This window comes from Lagopus leucura, unplaced genomic scaffold (genome assembly GCF_019238085.1).
Source record: "Lagopus leucura isolate 7727_CA_CO unplaced genomic scaffold, USGS_WTPT01 Super-Scaffold_100014, whole genome shotgun sequence".
NCBI lineage: Eukaryota > Metazoa > Chordata > Aves > Galliformes > Phasianidae > Lagopus > Lagopus leucura.
In genome coordinates this window covers 6,783,221-6,810,330 of record NW_024962268.1, presented here as the reverse complement: position 1 = coordinate 6,810,330, position 27,110 = coordinate 6,783,221, and the positions used below count along the sequence as shown (strand labels likewise).

General features: G+C 36.7%; 1 protein-coding gene across 1 annotated transcript in view; it reads left to right on the top strand.

The window, feature by feature from the left end:
- CWC27 (CWC27 spliceosome associated cyclophilin) overlaps positions 1–27,110 on the top strand; it is a 117,274-nt gene that overhangs the window by 14,158 nt on the left and 76,006 nt on the right. The window contains exon 10 of the mRNA XM_042875094.1: positions 983–1,158. Within this exon, the coding sequence (XP_042731028.1) occupies positions 983–1,158 (176 nt within the window). The remainder of the gene's footprint in view (positions 1–982; positions 1,159–27,110) is intronic.

Here is a 27,110-nt window from a genome sequence, read left to right as displayed (position 1 = left end):
CTCATAGTAAAGAATTTCTTCTTAGTATCTAGTCTAAATCTACCCTCTTCCTCTTTTAAGCCACTTCCCTTCATCCTGTCACTACACGCCTTATAAAAAATTCCTCTCCAACTTTTCTTTAGGCCCCCTTCAAGTACTGGAAGCCCTCTATAAAGTCTCCTCATAGCCTTCTCTTCTCCAGGCTGAAAAGCTCCAACTCTCTCAGGCTGTTGTCACAGGGAAGGTGCTCCAGTGCTCTGATCATCTTCATGGCCCTTCTCTGGACCCACTCCAACAGCTCCATGTCCTTCTTGTGGTGGAGACCTCAGAACTGGGTGCAGTACACCTGGTGGGATCTAACGAGAGCAGAGTAGAGGTGCAGAATCTCCTCCCTCCACCTGCTGATCACGCTTCTGTTGATGCAGTGCAGGATACCGTTGGCTTTTTGGGCTGCAAGCGCCTATTGCCAGCTCATGTTGAACCTTTCGTCAACCAGCGCCTCTAGATCCTTCTCATCAGAGCTGCTTTCAGGCCATTCTCTGCCCAACCTGCATATGTGCATATGGCAGGTGGGACCTCATGAGGGCAGAGCAAAAGGAGAACAGTCACTTCCCTCTTCTTTCTGGCCACCCATCAGTTGATACAGTTGGCCTTCTGCGTTTCTGGTTTTCTTTTAAGGGAAAATTAATGAAGTGTTAATATATTGCCTTGATCGACTTTTGGATCCATAGGTAATAATCAAACTAATAGTATATTGCCATGAAACCTTCTGCATACCTTTCAGGGATTAAAGTCTCACTATTTCTGTTTTTTAAATGATACAGAGACATTCTTGAAATTATTCTTTGAAGTAATTTTAAAAATTGTGGATTTTTGCTTGTTAGTTTCTTTGTCTGTTGTGGTAAAGAATCATCTTCGTAAGAAAAAGTTTATGTATTCAAGAATCTGTAGTTAAAAAGTAGAAAAAGCTAAGGAATTTTTTTTTTATGTTCTGTCAATAAAGGAGGAAGATGAAAATGGTGAAGATGTTGACAGTGTAGAAGGTGAAGCTGCTAGCAATGAGAGATTTCAAATGAAAGAACGCATTGCAAAAAAGTTGAAAATGGATACAAGTGAAACTGCTAAACTGCAACTTCAAGAGGAAGAAACTAAGATGGAAAAGAAAATCACCAGTCGCAGGTAAGTCATGTAAAAGTCATATATAAGTCATATAAATCATATATTATTTTTCTCCAACTTATTTTCAGTTATTTACTGTTCAATTCCAGTTTCGTATTTACTGCATTTTTATTTTAGTACTGCATTAAATTTGTCAGCCTCCCTCGACTATGAAAGATGAAACTGCCGGTTGGTTTCTCAGTTCTTAGTTTCATTTAGTAGTTTAAACTTGAATCTAGTTTTTGAGAAAAATGGGAAAGAATACCTCTGGACTGGACAAAAAAAGATCAGTGTTAAATGGCTTTATCGTAGAATGGAAGGGAGGGGTCAGAAGTAAAGGAGATATCCAAGGAAAGCTTTCTTGAGAAAGGGTCTTTAGGTATATTTAGGAGGCCAAACATCTCTAGAATAGCAAAAGACATTGTGCTCTTCATGTGCTCTGTACAGCATTGGTGATGCCATACACCATGAGTACAGTGTTCAGTTTCTCTACAAGAAAGACATTAAGGCCCCGGAGCGTGTCCAGAGAAGGGGTAATAAAGGTGGTGAGGGATTTGGAGCACAAGATGAGCAGCTAAGAAAACTGGGATTGTTTGATTTGGAGAAGAGAGGGGGGACCTTATTGCTATCTAAAAAAAAAAAAAAAAACTAAAGTTTTGGCAAAGTGACAGTTAGCCACTTTTCCTGGGGAACATGTGGTAGGATGAGAAATAATGGCTTTAAGTTATACCAGATTGCTGCCCAGGAAGGTGGTTGAGTCACCATCCCAGGAGATTTTCAGAAGAGTAGGTGTTGCACTGGAGAACATGGTGTAGAGTGATCACAGGCATGGACTGATGGTTGGACTAGAGGATCTTAGTGGTCTTTCCAACCTTAATGATTCTAAGATTTACATTGCCTGTGTGTTCAGTGGTCTTCCAACCAATCTACTTAACTACTTGCTGGGTTTTGCAGCAAGGGCTACTAGATACAAACTTATCTAACATGTAGTTGCAGGTTCTCAGCATGAGGTTGACATAAAGATTGTGCATACCCTTAGGAGTGCTTGCATTATATTTTTTCAGATTTCATAAATATTTGTACAAACAGTCTGTAAGCTGCTGGCTCTTCCTATGCAAGTACAATGTGTTTAGTCCGTGATTATTCTGCTCTTTCAGGGAAGTTGTAGTAGTATCATAGCCAAATGGACTATCTTGTCTTTGAAGTGAGTTTTATTGGATGCTTTTTTAGTGATTGAGAGCAATAGCCCTGGGAGACACTGCTTAGTAATACAGGTAACATCAGTTTCTAGAATCTGTTATTTTCCAAATGGTGAGGCATCCTGTATGAAAATGAAAAGCGTGGGTTGTTTGATGTAAATGAGGTGCTAGTGACATTGGTTTTGATGAGATAATCAGCCGGTTATCAAGTTTCCTTGTCTGGAGTAGTGGCCTTTTTGTAAGTATAGTAGGGATGATTGATATATTCTTGTGGGACTTCACCAGCCACTATTGTCCAAGTGTGTGCTGACAGGAGAAATGGATGAGGTGTGACTGTCAAACAAAAGCTTCAATCCACCTTACTTATCTTGAAGAGGCATGTCTAGTCAAATATCAGGGGGACAAGAAAATTCTTATATCAGGTATTGTTCACCTCATCAGATACTTAAATGTGCTAATAGAATAAGAGAATTTCTAAAAATATTTTTTTTCTGAGTAATGAATTTTAACATGCATGACTTGTTTTACAAATCTTTATTCATTTTTATTAGTCATCCTGTTTTTCACACAAATCCTTTTGTGAAATCAGAAGTATGCACATCTGTTTTAGAGAAACAATATGGAAATAATAGACACCTTCTCAAATTCATAGTACTGAGATCCACAAGTGTTTCTTCAAATGCAGTTGTTCTTGGGGTGCTCAGATGGTGATGTTAGTTTTAGTAATTTCAACATCCTTTTGAGACTTTTGTTTAAATAAAAAAATAATTTGAAGACACTTTCCAATTTTATACTAGATAAAAAACTTAAGGAAAAAAGATCTTGTTCATTCTGGCAGCTCATTAGACAAATTCCAAATATCTGTTGTTTTTATAGAAAGATTGAACTTAAACTTGAAAATACAGAACAGCTGTGTAAATGAAAATATATACAGATAACATTACATGAAGTTTTAAAAATGTTAGTGTCTTGAGTAGATCAGCTGAAGGCTTCATAGTATATACTACTCTTTCACTTTGGCAAATTGAAACTGGTTTTATGTTTGTTCTCATCCTGTAGGTGGAGCTCAGATGCTACGCATTTCTAGTTACGGGCTTTTAAAAATTTTCATTGCTTCTTGTTTGCAAAACACAGCGTGCAAATAGAGTACAATTTCAATTACATACCTAACACAGATGTGCTATTAAACAGCAATATGAATAACTAATAATATAATAATAACTAGAATAACTGAACTGAGGAAGAAATGGAGTTGAGTCACTTGAATTTAACTGTTTCTCTCATGTATTTTACTCCTAATAGACTATAGAGTGCAGCTAAACTAAGTAATGTCCTTTTCTTTTGGTTTATAAGTCACCAACATAAGGAGATGAGTTATCTATGTATATAATAAAGGAGTAGAAATATAGTTGCTATTACATTCCTTATATTTTCTTGTATACAGATTGCACATTCCTAGTTAAAGTTAATGTCACCATAGGTTTCATAAAAATAATCTCATGAAGCTTCAGATATATACTGTGTATATGTAAGAAATTACTTGGTTCAACACAGAATCACAGAATGGCAGGGTTGGGAGAGACCTCGAAGATCACGAATCTCCAACTCCCCTGCCACAGTCAGGACCACCAACCTCCACATTTAATACTAGACCAGGCTGCCCAGGACCCCATCCAATCTGACTTCAAACACCTCCAGGGACGGGGCATCCACAACCTCTCTGGGCAGCCTGTTCCAGCACCTCACCACTCTCTGTAAAGAATTTCCCCCTGACATCCATCCTAAATCTTCCCTCAACTCAAAACCATTTCCCCTTGTCCTGCAGTTATCAACCCTTTCAGAGTTGATTCCCCTCCTGTTTGTAGGCTCCCTTTAGGTACTGAAAGGCTGCAATGAAGTAATTCCGCAGCCTTCTTTTCTCCAGGCTGAACAAGCCCAGCTCCCTCAGTCTGTCTTCTTAGGGAAGGTGCTCCAGTCCCCTGATCATCTTCATGGCTCTCCTCTTGACCCTCTCCAACAGCTCCCTGTCTTTCTTGTACTGGGGGGTCCAGACCTGGACACAGTACTCCAGATGGGGCTTCACAAAAGCAGAGTAGAGAGGGACAATCACCTCCCTGTCCCTTCTGGCCACCCCTCTTCTGATGGAGCCCAGGATACCATTTGCTTTCTGAGTTTTCTGAGCACACTGCTGGATCATGTTAAGTTTCTCATCTATCAACCGTGTCGACCACACCATTCAGCTTGGTGTCATCAGCGAACTTGCTGAGGGTGCACTCAATTCCGTCATCGATGTCATTGATAAAGATGTTAAAGAGCACTGATCCCAAGACAGAACCCTGGGGGATGCCGCTCGTTACCGGCATCCACCTGGACATGGAGCCATTGATGACCACCCTCTGTCTGTGGCCTTTCAACCAGTTTCCTATCCATTGGGTGGTCCACCCATCAAATCCACATCCCTCCAACTTGGAGATAAGGATGTGGTGAGGGACCGTGTCGAAGGCCTTGCTCAAGTCCAGATGAATGACATCGGTCATGTTTCCCTTGTACACCAATGCCATTGTTCATCATAGTATAAATGAACAGAACACTTGTTGAGGTATAATTATCTGAGATGTTTAGTGGTTTTTTTTCTCCATTTGTTATAACAGGATGGAATGGCTATTTCTTTTTAAACGTGTCTGCACTTGCTTAAATGACTGCATACTGACTGTAATCTTGATGTCTAGGCACAACATGCTCAATAGACATGCTCAAGTTCATACTAAGATCATTTCAGACCATGCAATACAAGTTCTTTGAAAGTAACCTAGACTAAATGAAAGTACGTACAGTTAAGGCATCATAACAATTTTTACCATCTGAATAAATATTGACACACTGAGTTTGCAAGATTGATTTCCTGAAGTTCTTCATAATTCTGTGGCGCAGAATAGCCAAAGTTAACTTTGTATGTGATCCCATGAAAAACTTTTAAAAAGCCTTTAAATAGAGGCTTTTCTTTTCTATCTGAATCCATAGTTGCTCTAAAAGAATTACTTGATATTTTTTCCATACATTAATAGTAAATGGTAGAATATTTTGATCTAATACATTTACTGTGCACTTCTTACCTTGCGTTTATGATGCAGGCGTACATATGAAAGGAAGTAAAATCATTTAGGACACTGCCACAGTTCTGGATTGAAAGAAATCTTTTAATCTTTGTAATTGTTGAAAATCTCTACTCTCTTTGTTGTTTATAACAGTGGCATAGAAAAGTAACTTTTTTAGCATGTCTCCCTTCCCAGGGAGGGCATCCAATAGGTTATGTATCACGGTGTTCTTGATTGGCAGGTACAAACAAGTGTTGCTGTGTTTTACGTATCAGTCATCAACACTCTTAGTTTCTCTATCCTACAGTGTCTGAGTTTCCAGCTCCTATGTTTTACTGTAAAAGCAAATGTCTTTAGAATACAGACTTTTAATAGTTTTATATGTTTTATCAAATGCATGAGTTGAAGTATAAGAAACAGTTATTTTGCAACTGTGAAAGTTGTGTTGGATAGGTTTTTTTTTATGATGCCTGTCTTGGTCATTTGTATATATAGTTCCATTCATCACATGCTGATTATTGTTCTGTGAATTCATACTAACAATTTTCTTCACAGATGTGGGATTAAAGTGACTTTTTTTTCCAAGTTTGTGGACTAATATAGTATTCTGATATAAATACATTTATTTAATATTTTCCCCCAAAAAACAAATTTTCTGGTGTGTTCCTCTTCAGAAATTAAGTTCTGTAATTGTAGCTTACCAAAAAATCAGATAGTTCTGTCAGATGTCCATATTTTAACAATGGTATTCTTAAAGCAGATATTTTATTATCATAGAATCATAGAATGGCCTGGGTTGAAAATGACCACAGCGATCATCTAGTTTCAACCCCCCCACTATGTGCAGGGTCACCAACCACCAGACCAGGCTGTCCAGAGCCACATCCACCCTGGCCTTGAATGCCTCCAGGGATGGGGCATCCACAACCTCCTTGGGCAACCTGTTCCAGTGTGTCACCACCCTCTGTGTGAAAAACTTCCTCCAAATACTTAATCTGAATCTCCCCTATCTTAGTTTAAAACCATTCCCCAATATCCTATCACTATTAACCCATGTGAACAGTCGTTACCCCTCAGATTATATGCTTCCTTCAAGTTCTGGAAGGCCACAATGAGGTCTCTCTGTAGCCTTCTCTTCTCCAAGCTAAAGAAGCCCAGTTCCCTCAACCTTTCTTCAAAGTAGAGGTACTCCAGCCCTCTGTTCATCTTAGCGGCCCTCCTCTGGACCCACTCCAAGAGCTCTGCATCTTTCGTGTGCTGGGTGCCCCAGGCCTGGACGCAGTACTGCAGAAGAGGCCTCACAAGAGCTGAGTAGAGGGGGACAATCACCTCCCTCTGTCTGCTGGCCAGCCCTTTTTTTAATGCAGCCCAGAACACAGTCGGCCTTCGAGGCTGCAAGCACACACTGCTGGCTCATGTCCAGGACCCGCAAGTCCTCCTCCACAGGGCAGCTCTCAAGGAGATCTTCCTCCAGTTTGTATAAACACCTGGGACTGCCCCAGCCCAAGGGCAATACCCTGCTGAATCTCATTATGTTCACATGGGCCCGCTTCTCCAGGCTGTCCAGGTCCCTCTGGATGGCTTCCCTTCCCTCCAGTATATCAACTGCACCACTCAGCACCACTCAGCTTGGTGTCATTTGCAGACTTGCTGAGGGCGCACTCAATTCCTTCATCTGTGTCACTGATAAAGATGTTGAAGAGTAGTGAATTAAATCAGCAATGCATCCCTCAATCTCAGTGGTTACATCAGTGGTTCCTGGGTGAAGTGATGAAGGCAAGTACCAGAATTCAGACCTTGGACATCTAGATGTGATGTATTTGTAGAATTGGTAGGTGGAATACTGTGAAGGCAGAGCAGACAGGTCTTCAGATACAGGTGTGGCACAGCCTAGTAGTCAGAGATTTTGAAAAAAAAGTAGAGGATAGATATGTGACTGAACAGGGAATTCATGTGTGATGTCTGATATAAAAATCATATATACTGGAGATGAAAGTGAAAATTGTCTGCAAAGGAGGACTAAAGAATTGCTGTCAGGGCATTGTCAGCAGTTTACAGGCTGGTTCGGCCCGGTTCCGTGACCAGCAGGGCAGAGGGATCTGCGGATCCGCGCCTCCGGGAAAGGGCAAACAGGGGACCCCGAAATACTTGAAAACAACAGCAATAATCTGAGGTGGAACAAATGATTTACTAAATATAGTATTAGCAAAAATATAATGAGAGAGAGAGAGAGAGTCTGTCTGGATGGTAGATAGACCTCACCACAATGCTGAGATGAGAAGTGCAGTCCAGCTGAGTGACTGAAGAAAAGCAGACGGTGAAGTGCAGGCAGCGAAGAGCAGGCGAAGAAGAGGAACTCAGGTGACCTTGCACAGAGTTATATCTCCTTGCTGTCCACAAAGCCTCCTGGGGAAATGAAGTTCTTCTCCATCGGATGAACATTCAGCAGAAGTCAACCCTCTCCCCCCCCCCCCGCAGTGCATTACATGATGTTATGGTGTGGAATACTGATAGCCAGAAATCATAAAACCATGACAGGCATGCAGTGATTCTGCTAGGAAAGCCAAAGCTTTGCTGAAGTTGCAATGGGCAGGGAGAGTAAAGGCCAACTGAAAGAACTTCTTTGACTCCATAAACAATAAAAGATTGTATATGGATAGCATATGTGTTTATGGCCTCCTGTGATATGGTAACAGTGCATGCAGGAATGACAGAGATACTTGATTATCAAGTATCATCACCAACAAGATCTTCCAGGGTTTTGTGTCTGCAGATGTGTTTCAAAGAAAGAGGAGCCGCTAACAGTGATAAACAGTTGTGTCAGAAATTGCTAAGAAATCTTGACCCAAAAAAGTCTGTTTGACCAGATGGGATGCATTTGAGGATACTGAGAGAGCTGGTTGATGTCATTGTGAGGTTGCTGCCTATATCTGAAACACTGAAGAAATCCTCTGACTGGAGGTTGTTGCAAATACTGCACCCATTTAGTGAACTTGCTGCACCCATTTTCAAAAAAAGCAATAGCTATGCAGTCAACATCATCTTGGCTCTTGGAAAAATCATGAGACAGATTTTCTTGGGAATATTCCCAGGCATATGAAGGAGAAAAAAATCACTTTGAAATATGAAGCTTATCTATTTCCATGTATATATAACTGTGATATTCTTTCTTTACAGTAATTACAATTTTGAATTTATTAACTACTGAATGATATTAATGTTTTATAGTAGTGCTTCTTTAAACCAGATGTAACTGCTTCTGTTAGGATCTGTCCAGGAATATTGTCTGTCTCCCTGCTTTTCAGGTTGGTACCAGGAAATAGAAATAGTGTGTTGATGTGAATGGCTTTTGAGTTCTGGAGTACAAACCTTCTTTGCAACTGACTTCAGACCTCACTATATTTAATGAAGTACCTTTTTTTGTTTTTATTTTTTAAATACACATAGTATATCAGGGGACTGGAGCACCTCCCCTATGAAGACAGGCTGAGTTCAGCCTGGAGAAAAGGCTGCGTAGTGACCTCATTGCAGCCTTTCAGTACCTAAAGGGAGCCTACAAACAGGAGGGGAATCAACTCTTTTAAAAGGTTGATAACTGCAGGACAAGGGGAAATGGTTTTAGTTTGAGGGAGGGAAGATTTAGGATAGATGTCAGGGGAAAATTCTTTACAGAGAGTGGTGAGGTGCTGGAACAGGCTGCCCAGAGAGGTTGTGGATGCCCCGTCCCTGGAGGTGTTTGAAGTCAGATTGGATGGGGTCCTGGGCAGCCTGGTCTAGTATTAAATGTGGAGGTTGGTGGTCCTGACTGTGGCAGGGGAGTTGGAGATTCATGATCCTTGAGGTCCCTTCCAACTCTGGCCATTCTGTGATAGTAAGTTCAGGTATTCTGTTAATAGTATTATAAGCCAAAGGAAAGTATGAAATAAACTGTGTGTCTTGTGCCATAATTCACAGCTATTTGCCACTATATTAAACTCACTTGCCACAGATAAACAGGAAGGCATTCAGAAATAGTTTGTAGGTACCAAGAGTATAATTTGGTCCATCTTTAGTTGGACAGTACACAATCTGTTCCAGACACCTTACTCTTAACAGTACTTCATCCAATATTATTTGTGCGGGTCCAGCTTGCAACCAATTTTTTTTTTTTTGCTATATGTTTTTCTTAAGTTCACTTCAGTGTGCAGTATTTTCTAATTCTTCATCTGCTCAAATTCTAATTGAGTCTTTTCTGTCTTTTTTGATAAGCTGTACCCATTGAATTCTTTCAGTCCTTCACAGTAAGTTATTTTTTCCAGTCTTCAGATTATTTTGAGGCCTTTTTGTTCCTTCTCCAATTTTTCAGCATTCCTTAAAGAGTTTTGGTCAGTAATCTCTTATTAGTGTTACTACTGCTGTATATAGAGAACTTTCTTGCTTCTGTCACTCCGTTTGTTCTTACAGTGATCACTGAGATTTTTTTTATGTTGCTAGGGCTTTCCAGATTATTTTCGGCAGCCATTCTCCAAAAATTAGTTTCTCATTTTCTACATATGTCCTGTTCCTGCTTCCTAGAGTTTTGCAGTTAATTATTGTAGGCTTTTCTTTTGTTTTATTTTAACAAACTCAGATTGACAAGCAATCCAATTAGGATAATTTGCCATCCCATGACAGTTTGTGTGATTCAGTGTCTGGAATTCCCTGGGGATTAGGGGTGTTTCCAGTCAGTCCTTTACATCCCATTGGCAACTATTTGAAATGATAACTGTAACCTAACTCTTACTTAACAGAGATATTCTTTGGTCCTTTTGTATACTGCTGACTTTTAAAGAACTTTCTTTTCTGAAAGTACTGGGAAGCAAGTTTTCCTAATATAATCAAGAGTAGGCATTTGGATTTACTTGAAAATTAGTCAGATTGGCAACCTGTCACGAGCTGATGTTGAATTCAACTAAGAAAGTATCTGATAGCATTATGTCTGAACGTATATGCTCCTCTCAGTATGCTTTTTCTCTGGGAGACTGTTGGATTATTTTACTGTAACTTTATCCAGGAAGTGTATGCATTGTGACTTTAATCCATTACCATTGTATGTTGTTTCTTTTGTCTTGCCTGTTTTTTGTTTTTCAAAGGAAGTCCCAATTAAATTGACATAAAATTAATTTAAATTTTGAATATGTGTAAAATGATTAGTTTCATTTTTGGATATATAATTAAAAAATAATTAGTTTTGGCTGCACCCAACTATAATACAGACAAACATATTGCCCTTTTATAATGACCTCTTGCCTTAAAAAAATATGTATTATGTATTCATTGTGTGATTATTATGCTCCACCTGTACGGATATTCCATTTCAACAAGAAACAGTCAAAATTTGTAAACTAGCAAACAAGTTTGTTTTTTCATTTCAGGTTTTTGCAGTGAACCACTTTGTGTTCTACCCTGAAATAAATGTTCAAAGCTATTTTAAACACTTTAACAGATTAAATTGAGAAATTCCAATGTTGTGCAAAAGTAGCTATCTCATCACATACCGTCTTAGAAAAATTGCTAAGTCAGTGGTGGCATGGAATTAAACTTTATCTCTGCTTTGCTAGGTAAAAAGGAGTGTGTTTAAAATACATTGTCTTGGTTTGAGAACAGACAGAGTAATGGTGACTGTGTAATAAATATGATAAATATATGGTCTGTGTAATATAGTGCTACCAAATGGCAGATATAGTGTTAAAACAATTTTCACGTGAATTCATTATGTTCTATGCAGCCTGCAGTTCAGATAGGACCGTAAACAGATGTATAATCTTTACTTTTTGGGGAAAAGAAGAAAAAAGTATTTTAGGACAAAACAATTCCTAACTTTCCTTCTGAGAATTTGTTCTTTGTTTCCTTGCATTAAGATGTGCTGTAAAACTGTGGTTAACATAAAGTTTCCACTGGGTGGACTCCAATTCTCATTTTTAGGCATAGTATACAATCAGCAAAACATATTTTTTTAAGGTTGTTCTGGATAATTATGCAAAAGTTACAAGCAACCATCTCCAGAGCTCCGCCTATTAGTGTACCATATATTATGTACTGAAAGGCCACTCGTAATCTTTGATCTTATGGTTTTAATATAATATATATTAATATATTTTTAAAATGTTTAACATTTTTACTGGGAGGTGGTGAGGCTGCCCAGACAAGCTGTAGATGCTCCATACCTGGAGGCACTCAAGGCAAGGTTGGAGGGGGTCCCAGGCTGCCTGAGCAGGTGGATGGCAGACTGCCCACAGCAGGAGAATTGGAACTGGATTATTTTTAAGGTCCCTTCCAACTTAAGGCAGTCTGTGATTATAGCTCATGTGGCTTGCATGAGACTGAAATGGAAGAATCCTTTATAATGGATTTTTTTTTTTGTCATTCAAAGTCATTGAAGGAGTTCTACAATCTCACCTCCTTTTTTGAGCCTCGTACCATATCATGCTAACAGAAAAGATCTCAAATTATCACCTGAAAAACAGAACTTTGAAACTTCCCATGGAAATTATTTTGTTCTTCAGAACTACCTCTTATCTTTTGTTGAGTAAAATGTAGCACCAATTTGTAACCAATAAAATTATGACCAGTATTGCTGTGAAAGTACAGAAGTTCATACAGTGCTGAACTTCAAGGGACTGTGTAAACATCAGGTCCTTCCTACTATTCTTATTCAGATGGAGAGTATCAGAACATTTCTGTTAAGTGCTTAAGTAAATGCTAAATGCTGATGAAGATTACATTTGGAAAATCATATTGTAAAGCTGTATGTGATGAGGTTTTTCTTTTCTTTGTTCATTTATTGTTCTTTGTTCATCAATTTTTGTGGTGGTAGAGGTACTTCTCTGTTCTTATTTCAGATTTATATTGTGGAAGGGCTCACTTCAGGAAAGTATGGAATAGTATGGCAGTATTTCAGTTTCCCTGTTGTTCTGCATATTGATTAACCTGTATCCAGGGAGAATTTAATTAGATTAGTCATTTCCTTTAGATGCAATACATACACAAACCAGTTAAATCACAGTTTGATTGTATGTCATAGGAATTCTTGAGAATGCACTAATTCAAACCTGTGGAATTGGCTGTGAAGACTTGACAGTGACATAGGACATTATCATGCAGGTTTCATTTCTGTGTATATAACGTTTCTTTGTAGGTCTCTGAAAGTAATGCCTCCTATTTGTTCCCAACTACAACAGATACAAAGAGCACAAAAACACAGTTTGATAGAGCAAATTGTCAGCTAGAAAACACTATTTATCGACAGTCACCATCATTAGCTATGCATCACATTGCCAGTGATGAACAAGAGCCTGCATGCCACGCTCATAAAAATCTGCACCAGCAGAGGTGACCTACTGTTTCATAGCTGCTGCAACAAGCTGCTTCAACAGTGTAATTGCTATGAAAATATTGCCCATGCAGTCATCTTTCTTTGTCCCTGGTAGATGAAAGTCAGAGGATGTGAAATCTGCTCTATATGGTGTGTGTAGTATAACAGTCCATGGTGTCCTCAAAGTGTCTTCAAACTGGTATGGGGCATAGTGTTATCATGTTGCAAGAGAAAGGTCTTTTTTTCCTTAGCCTGACTCTGGAAATTTGAGCCTTCGGCTTGGTCAGCACTGTGTTGCAATGGTCAGTTGATATTTTGTCCAGGTTCCAGGAAATCCAGGATTGCCCCCTTCCTATTTCAAATAACAGTGCATGTCACTTTACCCAATGAAGTCTGCATCGTGAACTTTTTTGCCACTCGATCGATTGGTGTTTTGACTCTGGCTCAGAGTGGTGACACCATATATTAGCATCAGAAATGATACAATCCAGGCAGCTGTTACTTTTTGCCTCACACAGATTCAATAGATCCTGACAAACTTGCCTGTGATGTTCTTTCTGCTGCTGTGTGAGCAGCAGGGGTCCGCCTGGCACCACCTGTGATATTCCAACATTGTCACTGCTGTTTCCAATTCGCTGAAGACAAAATTCAGCTCCATATACAATTTCCCAGTTGTAATGTGCCTATTCACACAGATGAGCTGTTTGAGACACTCTTTGTTTATATGACAGCTGTGCATGAATGTCCTGAGCATGGCAGTTTTTCACATTGCTGTCACAACTGCAGGGACACACCAACTACCACCTCACTTTGTTCACATCCACAGTTTGGTCTCCGTTAATGTTCAACAAGCGTCAGTGAATGTCACTAGGTGCCAGTTTTTGTGCATGGAGGAGTTCATGGCACACCTTTGCTTCATACACCCTTCTACATCAGATGCCATTTCATTGCATGGCAGCAACATGTAACAGAATATTGATGGGAAGGTTCAGCCTCTAGTTCCATACACCAACATTCACTTCTGATATCTTGGGCCAAAATGAAATAGGAGGCATTATTTTGGAGCAATCTCTGTATGTTATGCATGTAATATCTGCCTAAATATTTTCAGCATACATGAGGAATGGTTGGCAGGGATAAGGACAATGCTTATTGTGGAAAAAGATGTAAAGAGCTTTAAGTATCAGCTATGAGGAAGAGTAGGGTATTCCATAACTTATAAAGTGGCTTTAAAGCAGAATATAGAAAGCTTTTGCCACATTTCAAGATGAATGCATTTTTCTGTTTGTGCTTCCTAAGTGTAGATTGTACTTCTAACCACAGTTTTTGCTACACATACCCAAATCAGTCTGATAGTTGTGACATGCTTTGGGAGAATGTAGAGCCTATGTCATACGTACAAAATAAGATCCTGTGAAATACTATGCAGCACAATACCTAGTTCGCACTGAAAGTGTGTTATACTGGTACTGATTTATGCATGCCTCCTATGGCTTTGCAGGTGGAAAACTTCTGAATCCTAAATTCTTTGCGTCTCTGTTACCTGAGAGACTACATCTGTTGTGCCATATTGCTCCAGCTATGGTAAGCAGATGTGTCTGAGCTGGAGCTACTGTTACAGAATTACAGATTTTTTTTATCCATATGGCCTTGAGAAAAAGTTGGCAGGAATTAATTGTCTAGATAACACAAAATATTGCAGGTGATGTTGATAAATGCTAAATGTAAATGTGACTTTCATGAAAAAATAAGAAATGGAAGTGCATTTTGATGTATCCTTTTAAATGAGTGCGCTTCTTTCCATTTCCATGGTTGAATGTGTCTGATTAATGTAGTATCTGTTTTAAATTTCTGACTTTTGAAAAACATAAACATGCACTCTTCCACACAACTAGTATTTTAATATATAAACAGAGCATTCGGGGTTGTTTGGGTTTTTTTTGTTGGTTTTTATTTGCTTTCTGTTTGTTGAGATGTCTTTACAAATTAGATTCCCAGAAAAGGAGTGTTAGATTTTTAAGGTACTTTGCTTGATATTGACTATAATAAATGTCAAACTAGCAAACCGTAGACATAAAAATTCACTTTAGAATTTAAAGGAGAAGAAGAGGAAGTAGGTTTACTCCTGTATATTTCAGGAGTGTCTGAAAGAAGGGAAATGGTTTCTGAATCTTCTGTTCTGAAATCAGCATTCTGATTTCGTATTGATACCATACACAGACTCACCTGCAGGCCTTACAATACCTTACAGTGTATTTATCTGCATGCCAAATGTTTTGTTAATGCTTCCACATTAATCTGTGTGTGTTTAGTATGCTTTGAATGACTTATCACGGCAGATAAATTCAAAATGGATTTGAAACCAAAGTGCTAATTTATAAAATGCCATTTATCCACAGTCATATGGAAATTGCTCAGTTCTGCAAATGATTGAGTGATTCCAGTGAAAATATTCTTGCAATTAAAAGTTAATTGAAATGAAATTCCTTTTGACTAGAATTTGACAATCATCATGCAACATGAAGGATAAAACGGAGGGAATATTATTTTGGTTAAAATGACAAAGGAAGTCCTTACTCTTCAGACTGAAAAACTTTTCTTTTTCCTAAGTCTGTCTTACAAAATTATTGCCTTTCTGTCCTCTTGGCCCTTACTGTTGTCATTTTGCCTCAATTAGGGCTTTATAATTACTTGAGGAGTTCCTTGTAATACAGATCTCTGATACAGTCCTTGGTAAAACATCAAAAAAGGGAACTACAAAGGCAGGGCCAGCTGTCCAAGTTGACTTTGAAGCAAATTTCAGTGCTGTAGAAAGTATTCATGACTTTATGCCCAAGGCATAAATATATAGGCATCAATGTTAGAAAGAATCACAGAACGCATCTTGTTGGAATTAGAACTTTAAGTGCTGCTTGTTTTATATTGCTTTGTTTATATTAATCTTTATCACATATTTTACTTCAATTTCATGTTTTAAATTTTATCCATTCTCTCTAAAACAATTGATCAGTTACTTTTTCATTGACAAGATCCTTTGAAAAAGAAACAAAACCTGAAGAAGTTATCTTCTTTTCCTTTAGTAAAAATCAGTTCTTAAGGTTTCTGTAAGTCTAAGAGGCTGGTTTGTTCCTTTTCATCTGTATTTTTGTATTTGGTTAAAGAAATTGATTATTTCAGTAATGTGTAAATGACATACAGGAAAGAAAAATTACTTCAGAATTGGTTTTAGAAATACCGTGTTTTTCTCAGTAAGATCACTTGCTTAGAGCTAAGAATTGCATGATTCTTCTTTTCGGAATAATGTAGGTTCTTCTGTATTCTTTACCTTAATATTCATTTTAAAGAAAAAATAACTCAGACTTGCTCTTGTAGAGTTAATGATTGGCAGTAACTTAAAAGCAGTCTATACTATATTAAACACAAACACAGATTGTTTGGGCACAAAAACCAGAATCCCAGCACTGAGATTTTTCTTGGCTAAGCATCGAAGTGTGTTAATAGGTATAGTGTTAGCCTGGGACAAAGACTGGGTTGTTACTCTGGTATATTTCATCCTGCTGCTACTTGGCAAGAGTCCGTATGTTTTTAGGTGAAGTTTGTGTGTGCATTTGTCTAATCACCTGGAAAAAAGGATGCATAGATGACCCATGAAAATGCAGTTAGCATGATGGAAGGTGAGAATGTGTAATACTTATTATAAAGTGAATTGTTAGTACCATATCATGGGTGGGATAGCATTTCAAAGTGCTGGAGTGCTCTCAATTGTTCAGCTGCACATGTGATTTTTTAATATTTTTTGTAACATAGCAAGACGGATTTAACGGTGGTATAGCCATGTACTTTTTAATTGCTGAATGTTCATGCTCCATTTCCTTTCTTTGTTTCAGTGGAGTTGAGAAGCATGGGAAGGGACAGTTTGAGTTTTTTGTTTCTGTTACAGAATACATTTTTTGTAAATATGATCAGTACATCTTAAAGTGGTACTGCAGCGAAGGATGTCTATAGTATGTTGAAATATTTTTCTTTATTCTTTACTTCTGTTTGTATCTAAACATACAAGTCATGCCATTTTACGTGCTGTACTATGGGGCAAAATAAGTAATACCTATTTTTAAAATAGAGTAGAACAAATAATCTTGGTCATCATATTCAGAGTTTTGAATCTTTAATAACGTTTAATGAATAAAAGGAAGTGAAATTTAGCTACAGTAATAGTTCATATTACTTGACTGCATTAGTTAGTAATAGCAAAAGAAAGTAAAATTATCATCTTTGGGACAAGCAGATGTGTTTGGGAAATCTTTTAGATAGTAGAAATAACGACTGCTAAGCTGATCACCATTTCACAGGTCATCCACCCCATCATAGCTACTACACTGTCTTAGTAGACAGATGTTTGATATTCTTCTGTATTCTGTTTTGTAATATTTAACACTCAGATTTTCTGAGTGCGAGTCTTCAATAAGTTGTATTCAAGTCCATTCATTTTTTGTTGTCAAGTGGGATAATAAATCTTAAGAAGTTGTTTCTTTTTTAAGCCCATTTTATCTTCAAATTATAGCGTAAGGAGCATTTAGACCTTACCGTAGTGATGAGAGCGATACAAATTAATAATGAGATTACCAGAGTTACTCAGCTGTCTTACCAAGGTTTCGTTTTTCTACCTCTTGGGTCAAGAAAGGAGCTCGGCTTTCTTTCACTTGAAGCAATACATTGCAGCGTGATTAACTTTTTCTTTTCCATCTTCTATCTTTGTCGGCTGTTGCTGGAAGCACTCTTCCCCTTTTCTGCATTCTTCTTCCATACATATGTAGACAACTTTTCAGAAATAAGCCACCTGGAAAGAGGACATTTCATTTACTGATGATCAGTAATAGCATTTTTAAAATTGTTTTGCTGGTAGCTAAACTGTAATTAACAAGATTTTTACTCCCATTTCCAGATGTTGTTAGGTTTCTACTCGGTTTTCAGTCTAATGTCATTCTGTTTTAACAGCTGGACATACTGAATAGCACTTAAATTCTCATTTCCTTTGTAAATTTTTGGATTTCAATTTTTTATTTTTTTACTAGCTATTCCTGCAAGGAATTTTACATTATTTTGGGGAGTGATAGCAGCTGGCAGTTATTAAACCATAATTAAAATCTACTACCAAATATTTACCCTGATTAAAGAAATTTTTGTTAGCGAAATGGTGGTAATACATCAGGTCTTCTAAATGACTTTGAAAATTTTAATTTAAATTGTGTCAGTCCTGAAGTAGAATGATCATTTCAAATTTTGTATAAAAGTGTCTTTATTGTTTGTGAATTCGTTTATATCTGTGTAATTTGCCTTCAGTCTACCTTAGTTTTATGTTTTTCTCATATTTCTTTTGAATGTGCAGATAGAATATTTGAAGAAATTTTGAAGACCTTTTGCTTTAAACATTGCTCATGTTTAATTGTCTTTGACAATAGTAAAGGAAATTAAGACCAACTGCTAATGATAGCAGTTGCATTTAGTCTACTTCTATTTAAAGAGGCTAGTTTCAAGTTGTTTTTTTTTTTCATAGATACATTTATATCAATTTTTGATAGCTGCCTGCATACTTCTGGTGGGCACTGCATGAATCTTGCAGATTTGATTTCCAGAATGCCATTTGAGCTTTAAATGATTCTTCCTACGTCTTAGTTGTTTTTATCAATTAAACGGATGTATTTTTTGATGGTATTTATTCTTTTAACTTAGTAGAAAATTTTTATTTAAAATAAAGAAGTAGTGATATTTTCTAGAACTGAAGGAGGGAATAGATAATATGAACATTCACTTTTCAAAGCAGATGCTTTGTAAACATGGATTTTTACTTATGAAAATCTAATCTTCATGATTTATTTTTACAAAAACAACAACAACAAAACCCTAAGCATTTGTATTCCATTTGAATGGTTGAAAACTTAATATAAGTAGATAATAATGTTTTTAATAATACACAGAATATTATTTTAAACTTTACTGATTCAAACTTATTTTTACTATAAATGGCAGCTCTTTGGTTGCGTGCTGTCCCAATTAAGATTATGTCCATTTTACTTAGCAGTGAAGTATTTTACTTGCTAAACATTAGATAACTCTTCTGTTTTTTAATTAGTTGATCAGCTGTTTTCAACCTAGACATGTAACTAGTGATGATAGTTAATATCTATTAGTTCTGGCTGTCTTAAATTTTTTATTGAAAAGATATACTGTAAATACTGTTAAATCTCAATACACAGCACTGTATATGGAGTTTATGGCCATACAGACAAAAAACACACCTCTGATGTCCATTTGAAAACTTACCTAAATTGTACTGAGAGGCAAAATATTCAGAATTTTGATAAGATGTTAAGGATGACTAATATTCTTCTATAGTTTTATCAGGTTATTGTATATTTAAGAATTAGAGGTTCATAAACGAAATTTGGTGTCCATCTACATATATCATAAGTATTTATGCAAAATGAATGTCAAATAGTCCCTTAAAAGTGTATCAACAATGTTAAGTTTTATATTCTTTTTGAGAAGATATCTTTGCTTTTGTTCTGTGATTACATTTTGGCAGAGAATTTGGATTTATATTTTCTTTCCCTCTGTTTCTTCTCTGTGAGAGTTACTTGCTTGAAATGAGTGGATAGTTGCATAGTTTCTTCCAGCTTGGATTGTTATGGATTTTTGAGAATATAGGAGTTTATTTGAGAGCAACAGTAAAACCTGGCACTTTCAAGCTAGATCCTCCAACCTTTTGCTGTGTCAGAATTTCTGTAATTAATAGTCTTACTAGGTCACTGACTAAATTCAGTGAAACTGACTAAACATGGTAATAAGCACTACAATAAGTTTTAGGAGTTGTGTTTTGAGGAATGAATTTCTGAGATTCATAGCTGGGCAGACTTTTAATAGGTCAAGAGTTAAGAATATGTACAGACTGAAGTACTCCCTTTTTTGATCAGAATCCCTTGCACATAATTAGGCAATGCTATGTAAATAAAATGGATTGTTTTTGACAAAAAGTACTGTTGCTTTATTTAACAGCTGTAACTTTAATGAGCTTCAGTGCTTGTCTTCCACAGAGAGTGTATATAACTGATTCCTCTTCTCTGGGATCACTTGACTTTAAAGAAAGTTTAAGCATGGAGAGCATAGTAGAGTTTCATAATAATTGTAAGCAATATAAGCTATTTTAAATGCTTTGTTATAAATGTATTTTATTGAAATTATCATTGAAAATACTCATATCGATTAGTTCTGCAATAAGGTCTAAGATGTATTAAACAAGATTTGGAGCAGAATCAGCAGGAGTAAAGAAAACACAACTTGAGTCCTTATAAGGGTATATCTACTTCTAATGAGAAGAAGCTGTTTATCTAATGAAAATGGAAAACATCCAAAAAGCCTGGACTTTCAGAGGATAAGGCAGAAAAAACTGCCATGATCGTTTAAGTGAGAATTTCACCTAACAGAGCACACAGGAATTTGTGAAAAAAATTTTATCTCAGTCTTATCTTTTGGAGGGAAAAATATCCCTTTTTTTAAGTTCAGATATACCACTAAAATTTGTTTAATTGCTGTTCTCATTAAATAAATAAAAATACTGTGGTTTTTTTTTTTTTCTATCTGCTTTCAGACTTGCTTCATCTTGTAGGCATTATCTTCATCTTTCACTTGTCTGCTAACTTTCTGTTAGCACATCCATCTTTGCTTGCAAATTGTGAACAAGCCACCCTGAACTTTGATAAATTGAGTAGATTGAACATTTACCTTTCCTTTTGTGGCATTTTACTTCTCCCTATTCTTTGCCATGTTTAAACTTGGTCAGAAATTATTCTGTGTTTTGTTCCTTCTCATCAGATAGTTTGACAGTCTCTTTTTTCCATCTGTTCATAGGAGGTAGTTTGTTTATTTATTGTGGTTCCATGTTAATGATGCTGTTATTTTTGCCTAAGAATAGGTTATTGAAGTCAGGCTTGTAACTATCTAGGCTGTGTTTTCTGTTTGAAAACAGTATGCTGTTACAGGTTTTTTCCTTCTTCCCTCTCTTCCCCCCTTCCCTCACTTTTCTAGAATTTTCGCCTTGTTCTGTTATGTTCTGTTACTTACCACCAGTATTCCCCATGGTTCAGAAATCTCCTTTAGCTTCTTCTTTAATTTATTATTTTTTTCAATGGATACAAATTGCCTGAGCTGCTTGGGTTTTTTTACTGCTTAATTTGAGAAGCTGTTCCTGCTGTTGTGTATGGGGTAACTTAATAAAGGAGAAAGAAAAATATATTGTCTTCAGATACCATATCTGGCTTACTCAGACAACAGAAAGAGCTAATGAATCTGTTCATTTCTACACTGTTAAATCTCTTCTCCATTTTCAATCTCTATCTCCGTCTGGAAAAGAAAATACAGAAATGGTTTTCTGCTTCAGTTCAATTTATATAAATCCACCAAAAAGACATGAGACATGGAAATTAATGCAAAGCAACAGCAAGTCTGCATTGAAAGAATTGCAAAATAGACTCTTCAAGAACATGAAGCAGTAGTGATCACAGAATGGAAGGGACCATTAAAGGTAACCTAGTCCAACTTCCCTGCTATGAACAGGAACACCTACAGCCACATCAGGTTGCTCAGAGCCTGGTCCACCCTGGCCTTGAATGTCTTCAGGGATTGGGCTTCCACTATCTCTCTGGACAACATGTTCCAGTGCCTCAACATCCTTATTGTAAAAAGCTACCACCTTGTATCCAATATAAATTTCCCCTCTTTTAGTTTGAAATTATTTCCCCTTGTCTGTCCACTTCTTTCTTATAGTCCCTCTTTAGATACTGAAAGGCTGCTATCAGGTCTCCCTTAGCCTTCTCTTCTCCTGGCTGAACAGGCCCAGCTCTCTCAGCCTGTCCTCATAGGAGAGGTATTCCATCCCATCCCTTGGGTCATTTCTGTGGCCCTCATCCAGATGTGATCCAACAAGTCCGTGTCTTTCCTGTACTGAGGACTTCTCATTTGCTCGCAGTACTCCAGGTGAGGTCTCACCAGCACTGAGTAGATTTTCCACCCCATCGGGATCACCTCCCTCAGTCTGATGACCACACTTCATTTGATGCAGCTCAAGATTCAGTTGACCTACTGGGCTCATGCTGGCTCATGTCCATCTTGCCATCCACCTGTACCTCTGAGTCTTATTCGGCAGGGCTGCGATCGATCTTGTTATCCAGCAGCTTGTATTGATAGTGAGGGTTGCCACAACCCAGGTGCAAGACCTTGCAGTTAGCTTTGTTGAACCTCATGAAGTTCTCCTGGGCTCACTGCTCAAGGTTGTCTGAGTCTCTCCAGATGGAGAGATGTCCCTTTGGCATGTCAACTATACTACACATCTTGATAATCTTGATGGGCCAATTTGATAGTGATACACATCCTCAGATAAGCGGATGTTTATTGTTTTCCAGCATATTCTGTCTCAAATTGTTACAGGAAAAATAAAACCAGAAAAATTTTAATTACTGTATATTACATGTTAAGAAGCACTAGGAGATGCATATTGATAGGGTTATGGATTGATTCAGTTTTGAGCAGTGTCTCACACCGATTTGGTCCATCATGGAAAAGAACTGAAGTTGACCAAACATTGTTTTCTAAATTGTAATATTAAAATACTTTTTTGTAGTCAGTTCAACTTCATTTGTCATATCACTTTTTTGATCTATTTAAATTATACGTATTCCTCACCATTTCTCTCATTTCTCATTGTGTACTTGAAAATGTATGATCCACATGATCAAAAGGGTTAATGCACATTGTTTCACAGCTTCCCAAGCTGGAGAACGGTGAAGCATACCATAGTCACAGTTGGATAATTTCACAGCAAAATCACTCTTTAATGAGAAGTATGTCAGCAGTACAAAGCTTTTGAAGTTCTTAAGTTTGGCTGATAAGCAGCCATACTGAGCTCATTGGTGGATAAGCAGAGTTTGTTGAACAAGCGTTATGCTTAATGCTGGAAGTCACAGTTACGTCATTGCTTGGTTAATTGGCTGCACCTGCCACTTGTTAACAGCTCTAATCCAGTAGTCTCTGAACCACGTGTTGAAAGGTCAGCAGGAGAAGGAAAGTGCCTGGTGCACTGGAAACATTGTTAGATGTAATCTTAGTTTGGCAACCTGTTGTGCTTGTAAAATTCAAATTGTCACTTTTTAGTTTATGATGTGACTTTCTCTAAATGGGAAGGAATACTGGCACATAAGTTTAAAGTACATGGTTCTTTTTATTCCAGGCAATGTTTAATTAGCTTTTTTACATAATGTATTAATTTGTAGGCTTCTTTTGTAATAAAAACTTTAAAGTTTCTGCTCCTTTAAAAACAATGTATATATAAATAATATAATATAATATAATATAAATAAAATAAATATATATAAATAGAAAATGAGTACAAAATTCATATATAGACAGGGAAACCATTTATCTGTTTTATATGTAAGTGTGTTTGTATGTGTATATGAATATACATGTATATTTATTAGTATTTAGGTGTTTATTACATATCAAAGTTCAATTCCACAGCTGTCTCACACACTGTGCTGCTTTTTTATCACATAATCTTCCTTGGGGAATTTAATTTTCACTTCAAGCATTGTATACAAGTAATTAGGTTAGTATTATCTGATATATATATCTATACTGAAAGTCTCTGGTATGTTTTTCAGCAGGCAAGTTCTTCAGTACATCTCAAAAATACTTGATTCTAGTCATGTTTATACTGTATGTGCATTTTGGAAGGGCATCTAGGTCTTTGGGACATTAGAACTTGAGATAACTTAAATGCTTTTCAATTTTCATACATTCTATAACAAACAAGTTTGCTCATTTATTTAGACAAACTGACTGAGCTCATTAAAGTGCAGAACAATGGCGCATCATAATCTTTTTATTTCAGTGGAAGAATTCTTGAACCATTAGATGAAAACAAGAAATTCAGAAAAATTTTGAAGTTTAGAAATTTCATAAAATTGTGTTGTAAATATTTTGCTTTTTATTCTATCTGTAAGTTCCAGTAAAACAGAAGATAAACAGAAGATGTCATAAAACAGGGTTTTGGTATTGATGGCTGTCACTAACAAAGTAAGTGATATTTTGTGTTACTTGACTGATTTTCTTGTTAAATTCTTTACCAAAGAAGAATATTCTCCCTAAAATTCCTGATGTGACCCATAACAACATAGTATATATTGTTACACACAGGTTATCTAACTCACACTGGAAAGTAGGTAACTCCTGCTTACATTATCATTCCTTTTTTTCCTCGGTTTCTGAATGTATTGCAGTAATAGAATCAGCTGGTGTGGTTCGGAACAGAGCGCAACTGTTGCATGTATGTAACATCACTCAGGATCTGAGCATCCTGATCAAGCTATGAGCCATACCACTATCACTAGTAACAGTGACTGCATATGCAGCTTTCAGATACTTTTGCTATCTGAGGTAAAACAAACATAAGCAACACATGTTCCTATGTCTCTGCGACATAGAGAATGGAATCATGGAATGGTTTTGAGTTGGAAGTAACTTTATAGATCATCTCTTTCCTACCCACTGCCTTGGTCATATATGGCTTCTGCTGCGTAGGGTTGCCATCCAACCTGGTCTTGAATGTCTTCAGGTATTGAACATCCAGAACTCCTAATTTAGTATTATGTGCAAACCTAGCATGCATTTGAGTTCTGCATCCAAATCGTTTATGGAAATATTAAAGAGAACTGTCCTTAAACTGGAGCACTGAGGATACCTGCTAGTGACAGGTCACCATCCAATGTAACCCATTTATTTGTAGCCCTTTAAGCCTGACCTGTATGTTTTTTTTCATTTCCAGAAGCAACTGCTTAAAAGATAAATAAGTCTTTGATAACTTAAAATAGTTGTATTTTTTACCATTGTCTCTCCAGCATTTCATGCTGATGGAACTGAATTTATGATAGATATTTTTAAAGGAAGATGCCATTGAATGAGATGTTCCACTGATCTTCAAATACTATACAAATGTATAATTGAATTAAAAGTAAATTTTTAGTTTAAAAAAAAAAGTGAATGATTTAATGAAAACATTCTTTTTGATTGAAATGCTTGTTGTTGTTTTTTAACAACTGTCTATCTTCCCCCTTGTGCTGTCCCTCCCCACCTCCATTCTCCTCCCTCAAAAAAAGTGGATGGAATTCTATCAGGATTTTAAAGCAAAAATGAAACACCATCTTATAGGTTTCTTCAAACCCTGTACATAATCTGTAGGGTTAGAGGCTTCTCCTGTGAAATTTCCAGTAGCCAGGTGAAAGAGGAATTGTGGCAAACTGTTCTGTGCATAGATACTGGGTTCTCCCACTTATAAAGTTCAAGCATGCTTATTTACAAGCTAATTAATCAGTCCGTCAGTACATATTTGGAAGTATGAGCCATAAATGCATCTTGCATAATAAATCATCCTGTATTATATAAAATAACCATTGAATGATTAAAAAGCATAGGATTTCATTTCTCTCTCTCTTTCATATTTTTTTTTCAGTGTTCAAATGCTTACTAGTTGTTACAGTGCAAGGAGTAATATGTATTTTTTTTATTATTATTAAGTAATATTTATTAAATAAGAACATTTCTAGCCTTCATAGTCAAACCCGAATGCTAAAAGGTATAATAGTAAGTTTATCTCTTTCTTGTACCTCCGAATCTTTGAGCATTGCAATTATTGCATCGAAACTAACTGCAGACAAACGCTGATGCCATCATTGTTTGATACAAGCTCTGGTAACATACGTATATTTTTCATATAAATTTCTAACATCTAAATATTATTTGTGATTAAAACAGCATTCCTTAGGAACATAACTTTGGAAAGAAAATATTCCATGGGTTTCTTGAAGTGTGAGGGTTGAAATTATCAGAGATTGATATTTCAGCCTTGCAGTAATGTCTTCTTTTAGAAAATTTATTACAAATGCTGAAAATGTTAATTTGCCCACATATACAACAGAGACACAACCAGTGTGATGTGAATTGTGTATTATATCTTATATTTGCAAATATTGGTTCCTGAAGACATTAACGTCTTCCTGGAACCTTAAGAGACAGTCTTAAAATCTATGGTCTGAATAATTTTCTTTAATCAAATTATAAAAATTGTTGATGGCTCAAGTCATACTTAAGTCTTCTGATTGAGGGCCTAGCTAAACAGGTGAATGTAAAGCAGTATAAATCCAAAGGGATCTGTATTTCCTTGTGTGGTTTCTTTCAGTCTAGTAAAAATGTCTTGGTTTGTTTGTGGCTTAAATTCCGTGAAACTTTCCAAAACTTTGCTTAAAAGTTTTTAAAAATATTTTTTTTTAAAAAGAAGTTCATCTGCATGGGGAATACCTATTGCTCTAGTAGCAGAGGTCAATTGTAGACTACTCTGTGCATAATCTTTCAGTGCCCTTTTTCTGGCTATGCAGAGAGAAACTCTAATATAGTCTTTCACTGACTTTAATCTGAAAATATTTTCTGCTGTTCTCTCTTTGTATGATGAAAATGACATCACCTACCCCATCTTTTTGCCCAAGGAGTGGAGGAGGGCAGTTCCATCTGTAATAAGGAGCTTCTCTTAAAAATTGCGGTTTATGGCAGCTCTGAGCTTATTTTCTCGAATCTGCAGATTCTTGCATTGACTGAGGAAAGGACTTCAGTTGTATAAGCCTTTGCATACCAGCAGAGGTTCTTTCTAAGAGGCACCCTCTTCCAAAGTAGGGTCAGTCATCTTAAGTTTTGCAAACTCGGCATTATGTATTGTCCACATTAATCAAATTTTTTTTTGCCACACACAAGGTCCATTCGATTCCAGGACAAAAGATTCATAATTGTGTTAGTAGGTCTTTAATTGATTGTTCTGATGCTAAAAAAGAAATTTCATAGTATTCTTTCCAAGGCCCTTTCTCTCTTTCATAAGTACACTCCCTTGCACTTTATTTTTAGACTTAACTTCAGTCTTGATTATATTAATTTAAAGTGTTAGAATTGAAAACATGTTTTTTAAATGAGTACTTAAATAGCGTTATAGAGGACAGTTGATGTTGGAAAAGCCTTACAAACTCTCAGTAAAGTAAACTTTGAGCTTCTCTAGTTCGTATTTCGCAGTATAACAATCTATTTTATATGCTATGGTCACTTCCTACAATCTGTCATTTTCCCCCATATGAATTAGCCAGGAAATGTATTTTATGCCAGCACTGATAAAAAAGAGTAAAACATCCTTATTCTGAGAGATCTAAAATCAGAAAAAATAAGATTTCTGCTGGTATGATGCATGATTTACATTTATTG